This window comes from Acipenser ruthenus, chromosome 13, assembly GCF_902713425.1.
Source record: "Acipenser ruthenus chromosome 13, fAciRut3.2 maternal haplotype, whole genome shotgun sequence".
NCBI classification, from domain to species: domain Eukaryota; kingdom Metazoa; phylum Chordata; class Actinopteri; order Acipenseriformes; family Acipenseridae; genus Acipenser; species Acipenser ruthenus.
In genome coordinates, this window is record NC_081201.1 from 23,215,012 (window position 1) to 23,237,975 (window position 22,964).

Below are 22,964 nucleotides of genomic sequence, written 5' to 3' on the forward strand. Positions count from 1 at the left end.
GAAACGCTCTCACATGTTGCAATGCTCCTGCAGCCGGTCGCCACGGCCCCCCTTGTGCCCCCGCTTTGCTCTCCTGAGTGATAGATGCACGCTCATCAAAGCGGACCGCAGCCGACGGCCATCTCTCTCTCTCTCTGTCTCCGCGGTATCTCGGTAAATCTCGGCTCTCAGATTAATTACTGTATAGCTAATTTCTTTAATTCTTTATCTCAGCAAAACAATTTTGCTGTCCATATAGTTGTAGAGCAGGGGGGCTATAGAGCACAGTTCGTTTTAAGAGGATCACGCCATTAATTTCAATATTTTGTAGGGACCCAAAAATCATGCCGAATTATACAGAATGCCGGTACGTAGAGAGGCTGGATTAGACAGGTAGGTTTTACTGTGTATTAAGCACACACCCAGTTTTTTTTCCTAAAACATTACGTATTGCTTTGTGTCTTGTGAGCCGCGTGACTCCTCCTACTATGGGCTGGGAGATTCAGAGAAAGAGCTGGCAGCTGAGTGTAAACAAAATCTTTGTATAATTTGACAGGGTGATTCTGTATTACAGAGAAATCGAATGAGGACTTCGTGAAACAAAAACATGTAGAATACCTTGCAGTCGAGGTCACAGCCCAAAAGGGTTGATATTTCGGCATTTTCTGCAAGGTTATAATAATTCTGTATTATTATCGCTGATTTATTTTGCATGATGGCGTCCCCGGCAGAACAGGAGCTTACTTTGGCAGAAAATGAAAGCAGCAAAGAAAAAGACCAAACGTTTGGCATCCTCAGATTACAAGAAGAAAAATCGAACCAGGATAATACTGTCAGTAAGCAGGCGGGGGATGGGAGGTGGCAGGCACCCATATTCGCATTAGCCAGGAAAGCCTCGGAGACGCTGTCGGGAAGCATCCACGTCCTACCGAAAGCAGTTGAGCAGAATAAAACGTCTCCTCATTTTTCCGAGGACTGGGTATATAAGGGTAAATTTAAATGACTTATTTGCATATCACAATAACGTGTTTTTTTTCTCATTTTACAGCTTTTGATTAATAAGTTAAATCAGCTCTTTAAACCACATTAGTTGATAATTTAAAATCGTTTCACATCAGTGATTTTTTTTAAAAAATGATTTTTGAATTAAAACTGTGATATAATTCCAGTTCACATCATTTGAATGGCACATTTACTTTGTGCTTAAATTAAGCATTAGTAGTTTACATTTATGAACAATATGTTTCGGTCTGCTTGTGTGAGTTAATGTGGTCACCCAGCTGAATCTGTTGTTATTTCATTGAAGCGGTAAAACGAAAACACCTGTTTTCCATTGCGTTGCACGTGGCTCATGCATTTCAAATTGGAACCAGCACAAGAACCCCACCCCTGTTAAACAGGGTTGTCACAGAGTCTTTAGCTAATTGCAACCAACCTTATAGACTACCAGTAAGAGTAATAATAAAGCCTTGACCTGTGGAGGTCACTGCAATATGGGCGTGGCTAAAGCGGCAAGGGCGAATTCTTGCTTTAATGTCAACTGCTAAATCATAGTTATCAGTACTTGGGCAATTGTGTTCACTTTGATATCGGCAGTTCTATGTTAATTATTACAAGTTCCATTACAAACAGTCCAATAATTTGTAACAGGTTAATTTGACCTTAAACTCATTGTCATAAAGTGATTGCATTACCACAGTATTGGAAATGAGACCCCTATTGCATAGTTTGATCCATTCCTGGTTTTACTATGAGTTTAATAAGACACACCTGGGCTTGTTACCTCCAAACTGTGGCTTGTAGTAAAATCTGGAATGGGTGAAACTGCTATGCAATGGGAGTGTTCATTCCAGAGCTGCTCATCATAGGGGCTCAGTGGATATAGTTATGTAGGCCTAAGCCAGGGGTGGGCAATCCTGGTCCTGGAGGGCCGGTGTCCCTCCTGGCTTTTGTTCCAACTGTGCCTTAAATGACTTAATTAGACCAATAATCGGCAATAATTGGTTCAATTAAGTAATTTAGGGCACAGTAGTAACAAAAGCCAGGAGGGACACCGGCCCTCCAGGACCAGGATTGCCCACCCCTGGCCTAAGCCCTTTTTCTTTTTTTTACTTTTTTCATTTGGATTACAAAAATAAAAAATAAAAAATTCTTAAATATAGTTTTTCGCAGGTATGCTTGACAGAATGGTGCCTAACACTTAAGTGGTGATCCCCGGGACCTTTGAATTGCAAATAAAAAAGGCGTAATTTTTTATAATAGTATATTGAAGTGCTTATTTAAATTAAAAGCAATGTAAAGTAAAAAAAAATGTATGACTTAGCTCTGCATAAATGTGACTGAAAGCGCTTTAAACCCGCCATACCCTTGTTTAAGAAATTTTATTGTGTTGTGGTTAGCCGCGTTTAAAATTTAGACCAGACTTTTGCGCGTGCAGAGATAAACATGCTTTATGAATATGCAACGAAAAATAATTACAGGATTTAAGCAACCATTTTTATTACTTCTGTCTGAAGTCTGTAGTGTGTTTAGTTGGCACCAAGGGTCAGTTGCAATGAACTTTGCCTGTTGGATCCATTCAAGTTCGCCTAGGTTTTAGCAGTGGGCTAAAACATGCAGAGGGGAAGACACTAAAGAGATGCATTTATTATTTACCAAACAACTCAATTCATATACAGGATGGCAGACCCATTTGAAAGTGTGTGCCTAAAGCAGTAACGTCTTCCCTTTTTTCAGCTATTAGAGATCCCATGGCAGTAGAACGAGCAAACTTGTTGAACATGGCAAAACTCAGCATAAAGGGACTGATTGAATCTGCTCTGAGTTTCGGTCGCACCCTGGACTCCGATTACCCCCCCCTCCAGCAGTTCTTTGTTGTAATGGAGCACTGTCTTAAACACGGCCTTAAAGGTAAGGTCTCACTACATTTACTACAGATTAAAGGTGTTAATTGTTTTGTGTATCATTTTTAATTGAGTTCAACGTCTTGATCTTCATCTCAAAACTAATGCTTACTAAATTACACAAAATATATTTAAATATTCATGAACTGGTCAACAAGACAAGGGGCTACAGAAATATAAACACAACACACATAGTGTTCTTATTGATTGTGAAACTAGTCTGCACAACATACTTAGTATAGCTGTTGCTATGCAGACAATTTGCCTTTTCATATAAAAACAACTTCCTCATCAGTCTTAACCCTTTCTTAGATCATCTCTAACCTTAGAACATGTAATAAGGAAAAGAAACTTGTATACTCCCTAGAAAACCTGAGTTGCAGTGTGCCACCACTGGGAACTGTCGTACATAATAGTACCATCTGTTTCTATTCCCAGTGAAGAAGTCTTTCCTGGGCTATAATAAATCTCTTTGGGGACCCCTGGAGCTGGTTGAGAAGCTTTGTCCAGAAGCTGGAGAGATAGCTGCCAGTGTCCGTGACCTGCCTGGGCTCAAGTAAGTTTCACAAGTGTATCGGAAGCAAGGGACCTTCGTGTGAGGATTCTTTATACATGAAAACAGCCTTGAGAGAGGCTTTTGCAGCTCACTGAAGGATGCTAGTGAATTGGCTGCTTCCCTCCAGGCCCTTGATAATCTCCCCAAGGGGGACAGCCTGGACAGAAGCGCTCCACAGACCACACTGTTGTAATAAAGGTGGCTAGGTGGTTCAATAGATTAATGCCCTAGTTGTTCCCCTTTGGGGGCCACCTTTTTTTATTGGCAAATTATTCTTAAAATAATTTCTCTAGAGGGGGCTAAAATAAAAAAATAAAAAGTTGAACTGTTACAGCTTAAAAATACACAATTTATAGCCATATATACAATTAAAAATATACTTTTTGGATTTAGACCGTAGAGATGTGGATTCATTTTCCTTTATTAAATCAATATAAATGATGAAATATAGATTTTTCCTTTTTAACAGTGGAGTTATCTACAATTTTGCAGACATTTCCTCAGTCTTATATTTTTCTACGATTCCCTCAATAGATAGTTCCATTACAGTTGTCTGGTGAACATGGATGGATTCAGTGCAATTTCTTTTTTTTTCATGGTACACTGTTGCCTCTACTACCAGTTGCAGACTACAGATACTATAATATAAGGGCTGAGGTGCATTTTTAGCCTTTGTTCTAAAGAGGTATAATCGTGTAATTCTCAGCTTACCAGCATTTCTCCCGATGTAAATATTTTGAATCGCAAAAACTAATGTTGTATAGAAAGTTTAGGTTCCTCAAAAACGAAGGCCCTTTGTGGGGCTCTGCTGCTGGCCTATAAACTGAGGTACACGTGTTTGACTGACGTCTGTATTGGTTTCTATGCAGGACTCCTCTAGGCCGTGCTCGGGCGTGGCTCAGGTTGGCTCTGATGCAGAAGAAACTGGCAGATTACCTGCGCTGCTTAATTACCAGGAAGGACCTCTTGAGGTGTAGTACTTAACATACTATAGTATGGTGATTTGTATTGACCAAGAAAAAAGAGCCTTCTGTGTTCTGATCATTTTGATAAATTGCAATAACAAACCACTCGGCTTGAATTTGAAAAGATACAGTATTTATTTCATTCATACCTGTTTTAGTATTCTAATATGTGTGCTCTGTATGATTATCTATTGCTGTTTCTGCAGAGGTCTGTATTTGCTATGCTTGCTACTGTAAAGTGAGGTGGGGACGCCTAGGTGAAGCATTGTGATCTGAAGCATGTGCAACACTGCTGTGTTCTCTCTCACACCTCTGAATGTCTGCCTTTTTGCAGGAATAATTAGTAAGCATGACAAATAATGATAAACGCAGAAAAAAGCCCAATATAAAATAATACACAATGTAAATTATGAGTCTACAAGCTGCATTTTATTAGAAGTTGGTTTAGATGTTGCCCACTTTAATGTACTTCCACGTGGAAACGGTTAGTACATTAAATACCTTCATGCAAAATCACAGTTTCAAAAGGAACAAGAATTACAGCTGCACTTCCCACAGTGGGAACTTATTTAAGCCATCTTACCCCCACCTGCTGGATTCGTTACTCTATACGGGAAGTAATTCTCAAATCAGAAACAACAATAGATAATTATAGAGAAGAAGGAAGAAATTTAAATAGAACAAACATGCCGATTATATTAAATTGTCCCTTTTGAACTTAACCAGTTTGGAAAAAATAAAGACATGTACATTTTGAGAAACCCCTCTTCCTCCATTAACCTTGTACAGTATGCTTGACCTGAATAAACAGGCACTGAGATTTCAGAGTATGGTTTATACAGGTAGTGTCAAGGTAAATGTTTAGGGGTGAGTTCTACATGGTGTTAAATGTTTGAGGGTTTACCCGCTATGGTTTTCTCGACGTGTTACGGATTCACCCCAGTGCTTGATATTTAAAATAATGTGTGTTTGTTTTGCAGTGATTTTTACGAGTATTATGCAGTAATGGTAGAGGAGGAAGGAGCGGTTATCGTTGGGCTGTTAGTAGGACTGAACGTAATTGATGCAAACCTGTGTGTGAAAGGAGAAGATCTGGATTCACAAGTAAGGCTGTTACTGGACTCTGTGATAAAAAAAACAACTCTGTTCCTCTTTCTCATTTCATTTCCCTTTCTCCATAAACCACACATTCAAAACAGTGTTTAACAAGCTGGCCCTTCAGCAGTATTGTGAACCCAAATATATAGAGTCAGGCAATTTCTGTGAATCCGATCATTCACATTAGGGTCCATTGCCCCTGCCCCCCCCCCCCCCCCTCCCCCACCTAACCCATAGGTTTTAAAATGTATTGCAGTCAATGCAATACATTTAGTATACTAAAACTAAATGACAGTTCGTTTTATTCACGGATGGGTTTTTTCAAGATATACACATGCAACTAGTAGAGAGTCTTAATTTTCAAATATTTTTCATTTCTGACAGGTTGGAGTTATTGACTTTTCCATTTACCTCAAGAATGACATTGATGATTATAGAAGTGAAGAAAGGTAACAGAATACTGTTGCATTCAGAATATAGTAAATGTATGTATGTGTGAAACAATGCTTTATTTTGGATCTCTGGTTTGTAGCTGTGACAGCATCTATTGCCACGTTTTCCATGAATCACATAACCTGGGAACGTGCTCAAGTGCCCCCCCCACACCTCCGTTCCATGTTTTTGAATCACTCGAGTTAGCTCCCAGTTTGGACGGAAACCCAAATTATCTGGTCCGATTTCACTATTCGGGCTGGCCTGAATTCTAAAGCCTGAATTCAGGCTGGGAGGAAATTGCATCACTAATTGTCAATAAAAAATGTTGTAGGACGCGGGAACATACAGTATAACATGACATTTTGGTTGTTCCATTTGGCAGATTTGCTACCTTGGGGAATTTTGACGTTTTTTTTAATTGGCACGTTCACAAAGGAAAATGCAATGCAGTTTTGTATTTCTACTTTTAATTCCAAAAACATTCAATTAAATAATTACTTAATGAAATCTGTCTGCTAAAACAGTATTTACAGTAACTCGTTGTAGCACCACTGCAGCAACTTGGAGAATCAGTTACAGTATTAATCGTTCTTATATGGACCTTAATTTTAAGGTAACCAGTAAACTTTTACGATAAGCATTTGCTATCTTTAAGTTTTAACTCAGCTCTGGTTCACAACATAACACAGTGGAATGATCAGTATAATGTAATAATTGTAGGACAGTATTGCCACGTGTGAAAACTTTAACAAAAAAGCCGAAACGAAAATGCTTTAATTTGATTTATCTTTTAAATCATTGACAATTTGACTGTAATACCATCTGCATTAAATTCACATCTTGACCTTTAACTCGCAAGTATTTCTGTGGGAAATCGGTAGTATTTCCTGCCAAACTCACGTGATAACTCGGAAAAAGCATGAAAACACCTTTTTCACCAACTTGAGCTGTCCATCAACTCGAGTTCTGGGAGAATTCAGGGCAATCTGAGCGCACTTGAGTTGGCTGTCCATGGAAACGAGGTATATGTTAAGCGATGCAGATCTAAGCAATGGTAAAGCCTCACAACTGAAGACAATAGAATAATTTATTTGATATCGTTTCTTTTAAGGTTGTATTAAATGAGGTGTAAAGAAATATGCAAATCAATTGCAAAAAAAATAAATAATAATAATAATAATAATAATAATAATAATAATAATAATAATAATAATAATAATAATAATAATCTATCCTCATCTGGAAAGGAAACACAAATAAAAATTGGTTTAATTTAATGTATCCATAATTAAAAAGTAAAGCTTAGAGTGTGTGAAAAATCTGATTTTTAATGCTTTGGACTGTGTTACAGAAATGGACAAATTGCTGCTATGCTGGACCAGAAGAACTATGTAGAAGAACTGAATCGACAATTGAAGTAAGTTTCAGTGTATATGAATTATTGTTTCCGGTCTTAAAATGGGAGAAAGCACAAAAGGCAATTTGGCTTCATTGGTTTAGGGGAACAAATGAAATGTGCAAGTCAATGACAAAGCAAACACTATCTTGCAAGCATTGTTTAAGTGGACAACCTCAAGAATCATCCATTTAGTATCCAAAGCAACTGTTTTATTCTTGCCCATAAAGCCCAGTACTGTGTAGTACTGTGCCACATAAAGGGGCTCAATATATAAATAGAAAAACAGAAACAAAAGAAAAAACAACTCTTTCAGTAGCTTGTTTTATTTAAAAAAAAAAAAAAAGTTTTCCTAAAGCATGAAAATCACAACTTGCCTTACCTGATCAGAATACAAATGCTGAAAAGGAAAAAAGCAATGGTAGATGCTACATCTAGAAAAGACTTCCATACCAAATGACTTTCAAGCCACATACATGTTGGCCTTATTGCTTTACTGCCTTTCAATATAAAGACAGACCTAAATATAATCCATATCGTTGTGTTCATATAAAGCATATTATACACCCAGCGGTACATAGTGAAGCTGCAATGGCTTAAATATGTTTTTTTGATCACTCAGTTACACAGATGTATCAGTGTCATCAAAACCAGCCTCACATGTACAGTACAGTTTATTTGTTTTTCATTATTAACACATTGATGTTGTTTCATTGGTTCCTCACATTCTTTGAATTTAAATACATTTTTGTCTTGCTCCTCATGAATCAAAATAATTGAATATACTTGTATTTACACAGTCTTGTTATCTTGGGTCCTGTTATTTGTAGCAGATTTTACATCTGTATAAACGTTCTGTTCTTTAAAACCATGTTTTATCAATTTACAAATCTGTTCAATGTTAACTTTGCGTTCTGTTGACTTCTTATTTAGTTCCACCGTACATAGCCTGCAAGGCAGAGTTGATTCAATGGAGAGGTCAAACACTAAACTGATTGAGGAGGTACTGTCTCTCTTTTCAATACATGCTGAATAAATAAATAGTGTCAGCAAACTAAACGATAAAAGCGCAGGTAATAACCAGCGATTCTGTTTTCTTTTCAGCTGGCAATAGCAAAGAACAATATAATTAAACTACAGGAAGAAAATCATCAGCTAAGAAATGAGAATGCCATCGTTTTGATGAAAGCACACCAACAGCTAGAGGTACAGTGTAATGTCAAATGCATTATTTATTCTTTCTGAAGGTAAAAATATGTTGAAGTGGGTGTTTGTGGAGTTGTCACCTTTTTATGAACCAGAGAATTAATGAAGTGAATTTATTGTTATGTTTGTTGCTATCCTTAACAGTTTAAGGGTAGATTATTGAAATTTCAAGTATTCACAAATATTACTCTTTTTACATTACCAACATATGTATATTTTTTAAATTCGATTTCTGCTAGTTTACCTCCTTTACAGTTTTATTTTTATTGCAGGACCATTGCTGTCTTGGTCAATTTTCAGAAGTCTCTTCGCATGAAGAAAGACTTTTGTCCTATAAATTACTGAAATTAAAACCAAGTACATTTCTAATCGGTGTGCCTGTTTTAAAATAAACTTGAAGTGAAGTGAATTTGGGCGGTGTCACATGGACGCCATCACGCCAGGTGAAGAGTTATTGGAGTTTACATTCTCATTTTCTCAGTCTAAAATTATGATTTATATTTATATTTATATTTATGCTAACCTAGGCAGTGGGGGATATAGTGCAGGTGCCTATACAAAAACAAAATACATGTGTGAAATTTTTGACTTCTTAGATCTATAAATGATATGTAAGCACTTTATGTAGCACTCAATATGACATTCACTGACTATATATATATATATATATATATATATAATTATATATTTTTTTTTTTTAAAACGACTCGTGGTGACCAATATAGCATGAAATTGCTGAGCACGCTCCGAACGCTTACGAAGTTTCAGTGACATCAGTTTGAGTACCTAACTGACAAGGAAAGGGAGTCCAATACAGAAACTGATAGTGATACCAGCGACAGGTATTTGGATTACAGTCATTTGTACAACAGTGACAGCGAAAATGAAAGTGATTCCCAAATGTTTAAAGGTGGAAGAAATAGTAACGGAGCAGTGCCTTACCGGTTTGTCTCTCTTATTCCCAGAACTCAGCTGGCCCTCCGTAGGGATTGGTTGAACAGTGGGGACAGACCCACTTTTCTTGCAGTAACCCCATTGAAAATTTAATTTTTAAAACTGTCGGGCGAGAAATGCTCTCCACAAATAACTGAAGAACTAGTAGCTTCATTGAAGTCTTCTCTTTCAGAAATGCATGGATGCTATGTCCAGTATTATAAAGAGTTCCCACAGAACTGTCTGAATAACACACCACTGTACCACAGCAAATTTATTTTTTTTGTACAGTAGAGTTGGACGACAATGACATTTTCAGCTATCGATTAACATCTGTAAATCTCACAATAATCGTGATTATCGTCCGAATGAATAAAATATTTTAAATTCTTGTATTTTATCAAATTTGTACTTGAGCTGCATGACCATTGCCAGTCTTAAGTCAGAGTTTAGAAGAAAAAAAAACTAGACAGTGTATGTGCCGAGTTTTTACATTTCTGGTGGGTGCCCAGAACATGAGTATAAAAATACACCTGTTATAATTTGTATATTAGTAAATTATGTAGTTTTCCTATAAAATAATACATATATTTTTTTCTTATTTAAACATTTATGTTAATTCGAGAATGTTTGTTTACTTTCATAAAAAAAAAAAAAAAAAAGTGCCACCAAATGTATTACTGTAACAAAAAAAATTGCTAACGTTATCTGGAAGCATTTGTTTTCTTGTGTGGTGAATCTGCCATGAAGAGAATCAGACTGTGTGTGTGTGTGTGTGTGTCTATATATATATATATATATATATATATATATATATATATATATAAATTATTATTATTTATTTCTTAGCAGACGCCCTTATCCAGGGCGACTTACAGTTGTTACAAGTGTAAAAGATTCGCACCCACTTGGGTTCGTTGCCCCTTTAAAAATAGACCCGGCACACAGAAATGGATTTTTTCAAGCGCGTTTGCGCTATTTTTTTAATAAACAGGAAACAAAACAAAACACACAAAATCAAAATAAACACCTAACTCCTCTTGGAGCACTAACTCAACTTTCAGGAATCCCCTTCCTAACACGGGACAGCTAAGCTGTTTTCCCGTCTTCACAAAACACGCCGGTTTCACACAGCACTTACTTTTTCCTCTCTTCCTTTGGCTACTCGGAGACAGCGCACCTCTCTGCCTCCTTCCACTCAGCAGCCCCGAGCAGACTGCTTGCTCTCCTTTTAAACTTCCGCACCTGGATCTAAATTTTAATAATGCCCAGGTGCGGATAATAATTAATAATAAAACAATTAAACTAAACAATAAGCAAATTAAATAAAACAATAAAGCAATACAAATCAAACAATTAACCAAAAGGTGCATTCCCACATGTTTTTTTTTTCTTGCAGGGAGGTTAACCCCCTCCCTGCCGTCTTTCACAACCCGCTATATTACATTTCCCCCCCCTTGTCTTTCCAAGACACAGGCCACGAGACGGCCACCTCCTCCCCTAAACCACAACCACCCACCCTCGAGTCCATAAATGTCAATTTTCGCCCTCCTCCACGGGCGAACTTGAGGGTGGATCGGTCCACGTCCTGGGTCAGCCAGGTAGGGACCGCGCACCGGCGACGAGGGACCCCACCGGTTTGTCAGGGGCGACCGGCACGACAACCGGGGCACTGGAGGCTGCAGTAGCGGGCAGAGGTCTGCAGCTGGGACCCAGTGCAGCGACGTCCGGTCAGCAAGGGGGAGCGAAGTAGCGACCAGGGGGAGCGTACGCGACGTCTGGGAGCAGCACAGCGACGTCTTAATGTCCGGGAGGAGCGGAGCAGGGGACCAGGTGGAGAACTGTGCCCGATCCTGCCGACTCCTGGGCTCCAGGTCAAGTGAAGGGAGGTCCAGGCTAACCGACAGGGTGTCCAGGAGCAAGGGGTAAGGGACTGGACGCAGCGACGCCGGACTGGACCGTAGGGGTGGTGGTCGGGGCTGTGGTGGAGGTACGCTTTTCACCTCCTCCCTAGGCTCCGGAAGCGGCAGCTCCTCCCCTCTGGGCTCTGGCAGCGGCAGCTCCTCCCCTCTGGGCTCTGGCAGCGGCAGCTCCTCCCCTCTGGGCTCTGGCAGCGGCAGCTCCTCCCCTCTGGCTCGGGAGGCTGCGGAGCTCTGCTAGCCTGCTCCCATTCTTGGAGCAGCAGCTCCAATTCTGTTGGCTCCCTTCTCTTCACTGGGGCCAACCCCATCTCTCTCTCCCATCTCTCCAGCTGCTCTCTCTGAGCAACAGCATTCTTCGTGATCTGCTCAAACATCTGTAGCAAATCCATCTTCTCTGGGTCTTAGGGGCGCCCACACTTTCTGCCACCAAATGTAAAAGATTCGCACCCACTTGGGTTCGTTGCCCCTTTAAAAATAGACCCGGCACACAGAAATGGATTTTTTCAAGCGCGTTTGCGCTATTTTTTTAATAAACAGGAAACAAAACAAAACACACAAAATCAAAATAAACACCTAGCTCCTCTTGGAGCACTAACTCAACTTTCAGGAATCCCCTTCCTAACACGGGACAGCTAAGCTGTTTTCCCGTCTTCACAAAACACGCCGGTTTCACACAGCACTTACTTTTTCCTCTCTTCCTTTGGCTACTCGGAGACAGCGCACCTCTCTGCCTCCTTCCACTCAGCAGCCCCGAGCAGACTGCTTGCTCTCCTTTTAAACTTCCGCACCTGGATCTAAATTTTAATAATGCCCAGGTGCGGATAATAATTAATAATAAAACAATTAAACTAAACAATAAGCAAATTAAATAAAACAATAAAGCAATACAAATCAAACAATTAACCAAAAGGTGCATTCCCACATGTTTTTTTTTTCTTGCAGGGAGGTTAACCCCCTCCCTGCCGTCTTTCACAACCCGCTATATTACACAAGATATCACATTATTTTTACATACAATTACCCATTTATACTCCACACTGCTGCCCCTATACAGCTATATATATATATATAGTTGTATACTGTTAGGAACATATTGAGTTTTGCACATTGCTGCTTGTATGCAGACAGTTCAATAAAATAAACTGCCTACCCTTCCATTAAAAGTCTCTCTTCTATTTATGCTACTACCCTTTTTTACAACAGAAATGCCATGGGAACAGATAGATATGAGGTTGCTGAGCACCTGCGTTCCCCATGCAGTGCATAGGCTGCAGTGTAGTACTCGTGTCTTTACTGTAGTTTAAAATAAAGAAGCAACACGTTGTTTAGGCTATATTAAGCATTTGCCATATGGTGTTTTTTTTGTTTTTTGTTTTGTTTTTCATAAAAAACACAGATCATGTGTTTGCGTCACGCAAACAGTTAAGTGCCGCTCCCTGCTTCATTGGGTCACGGACGATGCTTATGATTATCGATAATAATTTTTCAACACAATAATATTCTCTGCAAAAAAATTATCATGATTATCAATATTGGTGATTATTGTTCCAACCCTACAGTAGAGAACAAAATACCTTCACCGTTTGATAAACAAGCCGGATCCAATGTGGGCTTCTGCAGTAAAAAGCCTGTTTGTTCTCAAACTGACGTCACTGGCAGCAGTTGCCAGATTGCATTGTTTTTTGGTTGGGCCACTCGGGAGAGACTTCAAATCCATTTTTATTAGACGTTAAGCAAAAAAATATAACAATGTATACATTTTTAGGAAGGTATTATAACGTATTGTATGTATATCTTGTCAACAAAAAATTTATTTTACGTGCTACTTACACTTTAAGGCTTCAGTGAATTCATCCTGCGTTTTGTTTGAATGTAGGTGACGAAGGTTGACATCGACAGTGAGCTGGACACATACAAGCAGTCAAGAGAAGGGCTGGATGAGATGTACAATGATGCACGTAGACAGCTGCGAGAGGAGTGTCAGCTCAGACAGGTGAGTGTGTCACACCCTGGAGAAAATGACCCCATACCCCTGAAACACAGCACCAATGAAATGAACATTCTTTCTGTCATACAACCAATAGTAAGACCCAGCCGTGACAATCATTATTGCAGACTGTGGACACAACATAGTCCCAATTTAAACTGCAGAAATAATGAAAAAAAAGAAAAGAAAAAATACATCAAGCAACTAAAGAGCAATGTTTTATAAATCGAATATGCCATGGACCTACTGAAAATATGGGATTTATTTTTACTGGTTAGCCTGGTCTTACATTACTCTTATTTTGATAGGTTGAGGTATCTATCCTATGAACTACTCAAGTCATCACCTACCCTTATGGGAATCACAGAGCATGCTGCACTGCTATTTGAGGGGACTATAGTGTGTAGACAAAAAAATCTATACGTATGTTTGTGACATACATGTGTGAAATACAGTCTCGGAATCATTCTCTACATTTATCTGTGGCTGTGCTATCCTCCTGAAAGTAAACATCTTGCCTTAGCTTATGCAGACGAGACTTTTTAGTTGTTTTTTTTTTGAGGTATATCTGCTCTCAAAATCTCTGCCTGTCTCTTTGCAGGAAGTTGAGAATGAACTCGTGGTGCAGGTGAGCATGAAGCATGAGATGGAGCTCGCCATGAAGCTTCTTGAAAAGGACATCCATGAAAAACAGGACAGCCTGATTGGTCTGCGGCAACAGTTGGATGAAGTCAAAACCATTAACATAGAGATGTATCAAAGAATGCAGGTATAACAGTTATTTTACAGATAAGAATCCTCAATGTATTCCCATCCCAAAGCAGCACAAACCGCATTGACCGCATTATTTAAAATCGATAGATGTGTCAGCTGGCGAGGATTGGAAATGTGGAGGGGAAATGAAATATCCATGTAAAATGGAAAATTGTAGACTAAGGGGTAAATTGGAGAATAATTCATGAAGTAACAGTGTTATGTGAGACAGCCAATATGGATTCAGAAAAGGCTGATGCTGTCTGACTAACCTCAAAGAAACAGTAGCCAGTATTTAACCTCTTTAGAAACATTAGCCAGTATTTATAGTGCATGATAAAAAGTATCTAATTTATTTTACTGTCAAAATATTATTAAATGGTCAAACATGACAAGCAACACAAACATCATAACTTGTGGTTGTAATTTGAGTGCAGACAGACTTGGGAAAGAGGGTAGAGGTACTTCTTTACACACAGAGTGGTGAGGGTATGGAATGGGTTACTCCTATTTCTTTTGTTCTGTTCGATTTGCTGAAAACTTTCTTTGCGTATTTATAGCGTTCTGATGATGGTTTGAAGCAGAAGAATGACATAATAAGCAGGCTTGAGGAGAAGACCAATCAGATAACTGCAACCATGAAGCAGCTGGAACAAAGGTACAGTATCTGTTCATACTCTTTCTATTAATATGAGATGTTGTTTGTATTGATATCTACAAAGTTACTGACACACCAGTAACCTCTTTGTAACCGTTTGGGATACAGTCTCAAATATCTTTACTCCAACTTCACAAGAAACAATGCTCCCAATAAATACACAAGTCAGACATTTGATTTAGAGGGCTTGTGGGTAGTCAATTGTTCAATTGTTTCAGTAGTTTTAGATTGCAATTGGTGTTTTCTTCTCAGAAAACACTGCACAGTTTGAGTAAAGCTTTTAGAATCTTATCCTAGGTTTGGAAAAAAATTAAATTGAACTTCATACTGTATATATCTTTTTAAGCATTACTAAACCAAGAGAATTTGGTCATTCCATGTCAAATCATGCCACCCACCAACTCAGATCTTTTTACACTCCGTACTAAATCTAGGATTGTTTAGTCAAGAAATAAATTCCTGACTAGTAATGTTCAGAATTACTGGGACACCCCTGCTGGTTTGTGGTACTGGGGGTGGGATTGTATAATTGTCCATTCGTCAAATATATGCCATTAATTTGAATGAGCAAACTGTCTGGCAAGAACAACCAAGGTTGGATGTTTATTGCCCTGATACTTCTGATCAGACCCTTGTTTGCTACATTTCTTGCTATTGTTGACTCGATAACCCCCCTCTACAAATGGGGGTGACAGTAGGGAAGTGTTGCTTATCAAAATCCATTGCCTGTTTATTGTAGAAGGGACAGTCATCTATTCAGCAAATACCAATAATTTTAAACAAGGGTCTGATTGGGGTTAAAGAGACAATAAACACCACACCTGTAAATTAAAAGCTAATTAATTAATTAATTAATTAATTAATTAATTAATTAAATATAATTGAACAAAAATGAAGCACCTGCAGCGACATAATGTACTGGGAATGGCACCTTTGATTTTAATGGTTTGTAAACAGGAAGTACACTAGCACTGATGTTATTACCTCAGTAGGGAGCCATAGTGGATCATAGATCAATGATGCCACGCATTTAGAATGTGTTTTCGTAACCATGCAAATATCAAACCACAACCTGATCGTCTCTGAGATAGTTTGGCTGCATGAGCTTTGTAAAATTACTGAAACAACAAAGGCTGATTTGTCTTATACAATGCCCACAAGCAACCTTGACCTAGGACGAGCAATATAGTGAGAAATATTAACACTATAATGCCCAATAATCCCCAGTGTATGCATCAGATAGGGGATGCTGGTAATCATATCGTTTTGGATGAGGAGTGTTCTGTATGGGGAGGATTCTGTATGATGATTCTGTATAATGCAGTAGTTTCCATTGTGTTTTTGTTTAAAATGCTTATTGAACATTACAGTCCATACTTCTATTTATTGAAATAATCTTTCTGTGGAAAATGCTTGTTTGTTTTTTCACTCTGTTGTCGGATGGTAGGCCTGTTTGACCTTTTGTTCCATTCATAGCCCAGTCATATTTCTGTCAACATGTACCCCCTTATTCTGTCTGTTTATGACATTTTCTTTTTGTAATATTTTACTAATAAGTTGCTTAACAATCTTGCTTTAGTAACACGGAAATTTGCTGATATTGACATCCTCTTTCCCTTTTTTCTTTTTTTGTTGTCTTTTTTTGCTTCCATTTTTTCTTTCCCACATTTTTGCATTCTATACCTCCGACACCTTTGTGCTCCCTTGCTTCACTCTTCCCTGTAACGTTGCGCAGTGACAAAGATTTATTGAGTCAGACCAGATCGCTTGCGATGTCTTTCGTGAAATGCGCCAGCAGTGACGATGAACATCAGTACAAGCTTGTTAAAGATATCTCATTCTGAGCAGTTCATGTCCTGCTCACGCACTGTGTACATTGTTCACAGTAGTCAAAAAGGCCCTATTCACAAAGCTTTATTCTGTTTATATTACTTCAATACATTTTGATAGTCATGAAACCGTTTCAGACTGTTGTTATTTTCTTTAACAAGAGTCTAGAAATGCATGCAAAACCTAAATTTAATCCATCTTTACACGAAATATATATATATATAATGAGATTTGTGAATAGTCACCAATATATCAAAGTGCAGTTTAAAAAATATATAAATAAGGGGACATTTTTTTTTAAAAGATAAAACATTTTTTAAAAGTTTTCTAGAATGAAAAAATGTGCCCTTGTTATTGTAATAATGAAACGCATACAAAGTAAGTAATAAGGTAGCAAATCTTTAGATGAAGATATATCTCTGTGTATCTGTCTACTTTTAATAATGGAACAATAAAATTAGGTGTTTGAATACTTTTTGTCCGTGATGTTATTCAGACCAGCTTTGCTGACTTTATGTGGATCGTTGTCGAGTTGCTTGAGACAGTGAATTCCCCCTGAATCCCCAGTCCACTCCCGGTTTCTCCCCTACAGTTTTTTTTTTTTTTTTTTTTTTTTTTTTTTATTTACAGATGTTTCTATTTGTTTTATTGTGCTTGTGTTTTTGTTCCACCCCCCCTACACTCCCGTAGTTTTATCCTCAGTTTTACCCAAAGTTGATTTGAATTAACCCAGATTACAGCAAGCAGAGAGGGAGCGCTGCACAGCCGAGGATGGGGCCAGGAAATTCAAACAGGAATTTGCCAATAAGGCCAACAGCCTGCAAAAGCAGATTTCCCAAAGAGAGAAGCAGCAGTAAGTACAATATTGAAGTAAAACAAGCATGTTCGTTTTGGTATCTTTTTTATGATATTGAAAGCTTGTATGTGGTTTATTCTTTTTTCTACCATGTTTTTTGTCAGCTTTCTAAAGTTCCATTCAACCAGGAAACTTTTGTTTACATAAGGGGCAGCCAAAGTTGGCCAGCCAGTCCTGGTCTTCGTTCCAACCCTGTTTTAAATTGTTTAACTTGAATCAATTAAACTTCCATTCAGACGCTGGAGTAGTTCATTATATCATTTTTACCTGGAGTGGAATGGCCCTCCAGGACTGTGATTGGACACCCCTGCTTTATATCCACGAAGATGTGACTAGCTGACAAAAAGCTGGCAAGATTCTGGAACCAAAATGAAGCAAACCAATCATAAATTTGGTTTTTGTCACATGAATAAAATAACTATGTTGACGCAAAGGAGGGCAACATCAGCTGTATAACTTGCAATAAGTAAATAAAATAAAAAATCCTGTATTTATTTATATTTTATATAGAACATTTTATACAGGGCCAGAGAGTATATGGTATAGCTAATCTTAATGTGAGTTCATATCCATCTTGTTAACAGATTCCAAATGGCTGTATCACATCAAGGTCTACATGAACCAAAAAAAAAGTTTTTGTGCAGTTGTTTTAAAACACCAAAAAGCCAACCTAGTATAATATAAAAAAGACAAACACTATAGTAATAAAAGTATTGCTAAGTAAACTATCGGAATGTAGACTAGAAGACAGGGCAGCTAATCCTTTCCTTCGCTTATACAGCTAGATATGTTTACAGCATACAGTCCTTTGACTGTAGCCTTCTCTCACATACAGTTTTGTCCAATTGCATGGGCACTTTCAATTACCTTGTCCCTGATGGAAAACGTACATAGTAGTATTATTTTTAGTCTGGCTCACTAACCATGCTTATTGCTGCCGTGAAGTCAGGGTGATGCCTCCATTCAGGTGGGTCAATAAATGTGTGCCTTTGTTCTCCTGCTCCAGAACTCAGCTGGAAACAGATTTAAATATAGAAAAGGAATGGAGGCATACATTGCAGAATGATCTTCAGAGGGAAAGAGAAACCATATCACAACTCACCACAGAGGCACAACAGATCAATGGGCTTAAAAAGGTAGGTGTACCCTATTTTTAATACACCTGTCATTTAAAAAGTTTCCTTGTTTACTGTTTACGAATGATGTAGCAGTCTTTGTAAATCCATGTTGAAAATATTGCCAAAACGATAACTACAAACATGTTCAGCTACTGCAGAACTTGAAGATGTCATTATTAATCTCCTGTTTCTACTTCTGGTACTGGCAGTTATGGGAGGTGTATGGGGCGGATGCTTAGGGTATGTGTACAAACTGCATTTTTACTTGGAAAAGCAGAATGCGATAAACTAGAGCAATTTGACACCAAGTATATATTTTGCTGTAATATTATACCAGTTATACCCGTCAATAAAATGCATCAAAACAGAACATTGGTATCCGGTGCAAAGCATTTGCTAGCTACAATAACAGACATTTTAAATGTTACAAAAACTGGTACATTACATGTTATAGCGGTGTGATTTACCATCTCATCCACTGAGCTGGGCTGTTTGAGAGTTAGACCCCTATTGTTTAGCATTGTGATTCATAATATAATAATCCAAACTATTTTACAGGAATTTTATACATTACAAGATGAAAATTGTCAGCTGAAGAGAATATGTGAAGAGCAAGAACAAGCTCTGCAGGAGTTGGGATACAAGCTCAGCGAGTAAAGTATACTCTGTTCTGTTTGAATTCAGTATTCAAGTACAATAATAGTATTCAAATAACCTTTAAATACATATCTTGCTGTAAATGTCAGATGCCTACATATTATTGTTAATACTGTTAGAGATTTTTTTCTGCCTGAAAAATAGCAGTGGCTATGCATTGCCAGTATTTGAATTCTCAAAAACGAGTTTTAGTATCCCTTTGCTCTGATAACTTAATCAATTTTGGTGTTGGTTACTCGATTTGTATCACAAACTCTCTTTGCTTAATTTAGGAAGAGTTTCTTTGTATTTATCGTTTCCATATAACTTGTTTTTTGAAAGAAATTGCTTAATATATTGCTGTTTTTTAATATTTTAGGTCAAAAATGAAAATTGAAGATATACAGGAAGCAAACAAGGCACTGCAGGTTTGTAGTGTGCATTTCCTAGAGTCTGATTTTATTTATTTATAATCCATTCCATGCATTTGCCTTTGATCCACCAAATGAACAAAATCCCCCAAAATAGCATTGAATAACATTTAGGAATTTCAGTTTGGGCCATGTAGCACGTGCAGTTTGCAAGCTTTAATTGAGCCTCCTGAGTTGTTGAGTTATTTTTAGAGGAAAAAAACAACTGTTACTTATTGCCATATTCACAAAGCATGTGAATTATTCCTTAGAATGGAGGCAATTTGGGCTGAATATTCTGTAGGCCTAATATATCATACCCAAATCAGAATCTGATAGACTTGTATCGTCTTGCTAGGTGTTTTGTAACGGATCACTTTTGAGAATTTTTTTTCATTCATATGTATATTTCTAAAGTCAGTTGTCCATTTGGCTCTCCTGTTTATTCTTTTTAGAAAATAAACTACAGAAGGTTAGGCACCCAGCTGACATCATGTGTGTTAGTTTAATCCTTTAACATCAAACCCAGCCATATTAAGTATATTCATTGGGACACAAAACACGCCTTTTAAATTGGACAGGAGATTGAAAATGAGCTGAGAGAAACTGGCAGTACACATTTGTTTCTTTTTATGAAGGTACAACAAACTGTATATATCTGCCTGACAATTTAACAGGTTTCACAATTATTTAAATGAAGAAACCCAGGCAGCTTAAAGCAAATATTTTACACCAAAAGTTACGTCATCTATTCACGTATTTTGTGGGCTCTTGTAACCCTGGTCATAATACACTCCTTGCCATCTATTATTATCTGTAATATTATTGTGTGTAATGTATTTTTTTTGTCTCTTAAAGGGGGGCCAAGTGTGGCTAAAAGACAAAGATGCTACTCACTGTAAACTTTGTGAAAAGGAGTTCTCAATCTCCAGGAGAAAAGTAAGTTTGATGTTTAAAGCAGTCCAGTAAAAATGTGCAGTGCTGTTTTGGATTTTCAGGAGCAGAATAAAAATGTGCTATTTGTAGCACACAATTACTGGGCTGTGCCTCAATATTGAATAGTTTAAGCATCCCTGTACATTTTCTAGATGTGTTTTTTTTGTTTTGTTTTTGTTTTACTGAATCATAAATCTTTTTCCTGTATTTCACCGTAAGCATTTTAGTCATTATTATCTGGTTTGCTAATGACAAAAAGGTGGTGGGAAATGTTACTATCTGAGCAAAATGACCCAGGAAGTGAAAATAAAGTAATGCTTTCTTTACCCTATGTTTTTTGTAATGCTTTCTTTACCCTATTTTTTTGGTTTTTTTAATGCAGGTTTGCTATCAAATGTTTTGTTCAATACTGCAGGTGAGACCTATATCGTGAATGTAAACTGTTTCTGTTTTTATTTTTTCAGCATCACTGTAGAAACTGTGGCGAGATCTTCTGTAACTCTTGTTCAGACAATGATCTTCCTCTCCCAGCCTCACCAAAGCCAGTGCGGGTGTGTGACACTTGTCATGCGATGCTCTTACAGCGTTGCTCCTCCAACTTGGCATGAGAACCAGGTCTTCATATGCTGTACATGGTACACTACTAACACAGCCTTCACTCTAATTACATGGATTTTCAAAAGCATTTTTTATTGTCTGCAATGGAAGTGCACAAAGCCAAAAGTGAAACAATGTTAATCTCAGATATGTTGACAGTTTACATTACTTTATCAAAAAAATAAATCATTTCTGCTAGCAGCTTTTTAGCACTAGAACATAAATTATTAGATAATGACTGGAATATGGTTTAATTTTTTTGAAAAAGACAAAACATCATGGTTATTGTCCTGAGCACTTATATTTAATATACTATGGACATTTTTAGACCACCTAAAGCTGAACGGTAATATAAACACGCCAGTTTATTGTCCAAAAAAATGCCAAATTTTTATTTTATTTTTATTTAAAAGTACTGTTAATAGTGACAAAAATAACAACTGGGCAACTTCGGCTATGATGGTAAATCTAATCCAGGTTAAACAGGTGTAATCATAATCACCTGCTTCGGGGGGGGGGGGCGGGGGGAACCACAGCATCGTTTTGGGTTTTGCTGGTTGAGAAGTGCAGAGTACATTCTGGATGCAGTATGTTTTAACATCCAGGTTTACACTAAGCTAGTTTCATCAATGCATTCTGGGCACACTAACCCTGTTGGGCTACATTTTAAACTTGATTGTGCTAATGTGCCTAAAAATCAGTATATCTTTATTGAAATATTACATTTTTTTTTTATATGGTCATCGTATACATTTGGATAATTTGAAATACCTGTAAGTGGATTTTTCTATTCTTGAAAAAGCTGGAATATGTTAAATTTGAAAATGTGGTCCAATGCAGTATTTTATGTTCATCCTAATATTTCAACCAAGAATTTGTATTGAATATACAGTAATATCAATTTATAATTTATTGCAATACAGAAATAACAAAATATTTATCCACATACAAAACTAATATTGTATATAATCACTAGAAGTTATCAGTTGTATTTCATATAAACTTACTGAAGTATGTTTGTGTTTAATATATAAAGGAGGTATAACTGCAGTGTACTGAAATGGATGTACACAAAGTTAAAACGATACATTATATGATGAAAAAATATGAATTTTATTTCATAGCGTTAGTTGTATAATCTAAAATAAATACTTGGTATAATTGTTGAACACAAGTTTATTTGATAAAGCATTTTATTTATGACAGAAGCAGAATTTTTTGTAAATGCATTTTTTTTTGTTTACAGATTTGCTGACAAAACTGAGATGTAATATGCATATTACTCTAGAATACCATGTCTGAATAGTTTTACAAACAGAATGTAGACTTCATGATTGCTCTCATAATACAGCGTTTCTACTTTATGCAGATTACTTTAATAATTTGTACCCATGATACTGTTTTTGTATCTTGCAGTTTTTATGAAATAGTAGTGCATTAATAGGAATCAGTGCACTGACTAATTTATAACAAATTCTTACTAAATCGCAATGGACGGTCTATTCTGCATAATTGCTGTACTGTTTTATATAATTAAATAATAATGTATTAATTAAAATGGATTCAAAGTCTGTTACTTTTACCATTACCTGCTACACCCTTTTCAGGCCAGCTGATGAAATAAGGACACCCAGATACTACTTTTTAAACATAGCAACATTTTATAACCTATTGCTTTTAAAGGTTAGAAAAGGCAGACTTAATGAAATGCTGTTCAGTACTTAGTAACTCTAATGTAAGCTTATTGAAGTAACTAAAAACACTGTTTCTAGTAGCAGAAGAAAACTAAA

General features: G+C 37.2%; 1 protein-coding gene across 2 annotated transcripts; it reads left to right on the forward strand.

The window, feature by feature from the left end:
* The first annotated feature begins 38 nt into the window (after positions 1-38).
* LOC117418447 (RUN and FYVE domain-containing protein 2-like) lies at positions 39-22,865 on the forward strand. 2 transcript variants are annotated; one of them, XM_034031516.3, is made up of 18 exons: positions 39-968; positions 2,716-2,889; positions 3,321-3,438; positions 4,308-4,409; positions 5,384-5,507; positions 5,886-5,950; positions 7,288-7,353; positions 8,266-8,335; positions 8,437-8,538; positions 13,270-13,386; positions 13,982-14,149; positions 14,694-14,791; positions 17,355-17,474; positions 18,484-18,613; positions 19,154-19,248; positions 19,611-19,659; positions 20,500-20,580; positions 21,042-22,865. In XM_034031516.3, the coding sequence occupies exons 1-18, from the start codon at positions 692-694 to the stop codon at positions 21,183-21,185; spliced, it is 2,100 nt and encodes a 699-aa protein (XP_033887407.1). In that variant the 5' UTR covers positions 39-691; the 3' UTR covers positions 21,186-22,865. The 2 variants fall into 2 exon arrangements, with proteins under 2 accessions (XP_033887407.1, XP_033887408.1); XM_034031517.3 differs by lacking the exons at positions 17,355-17,474; positions 18,484-18,613; positions 19,154-19,248; ... (1 more) ...; positions 20,500-20,580; positions 21,042-22,865 and adding an exon at positions 16,527-17,091 and having other exon boundaries at positions 41-968.
* The last annotated feature ends 99 nt before the right edge of the window (positions 22,866-22,964 follow it).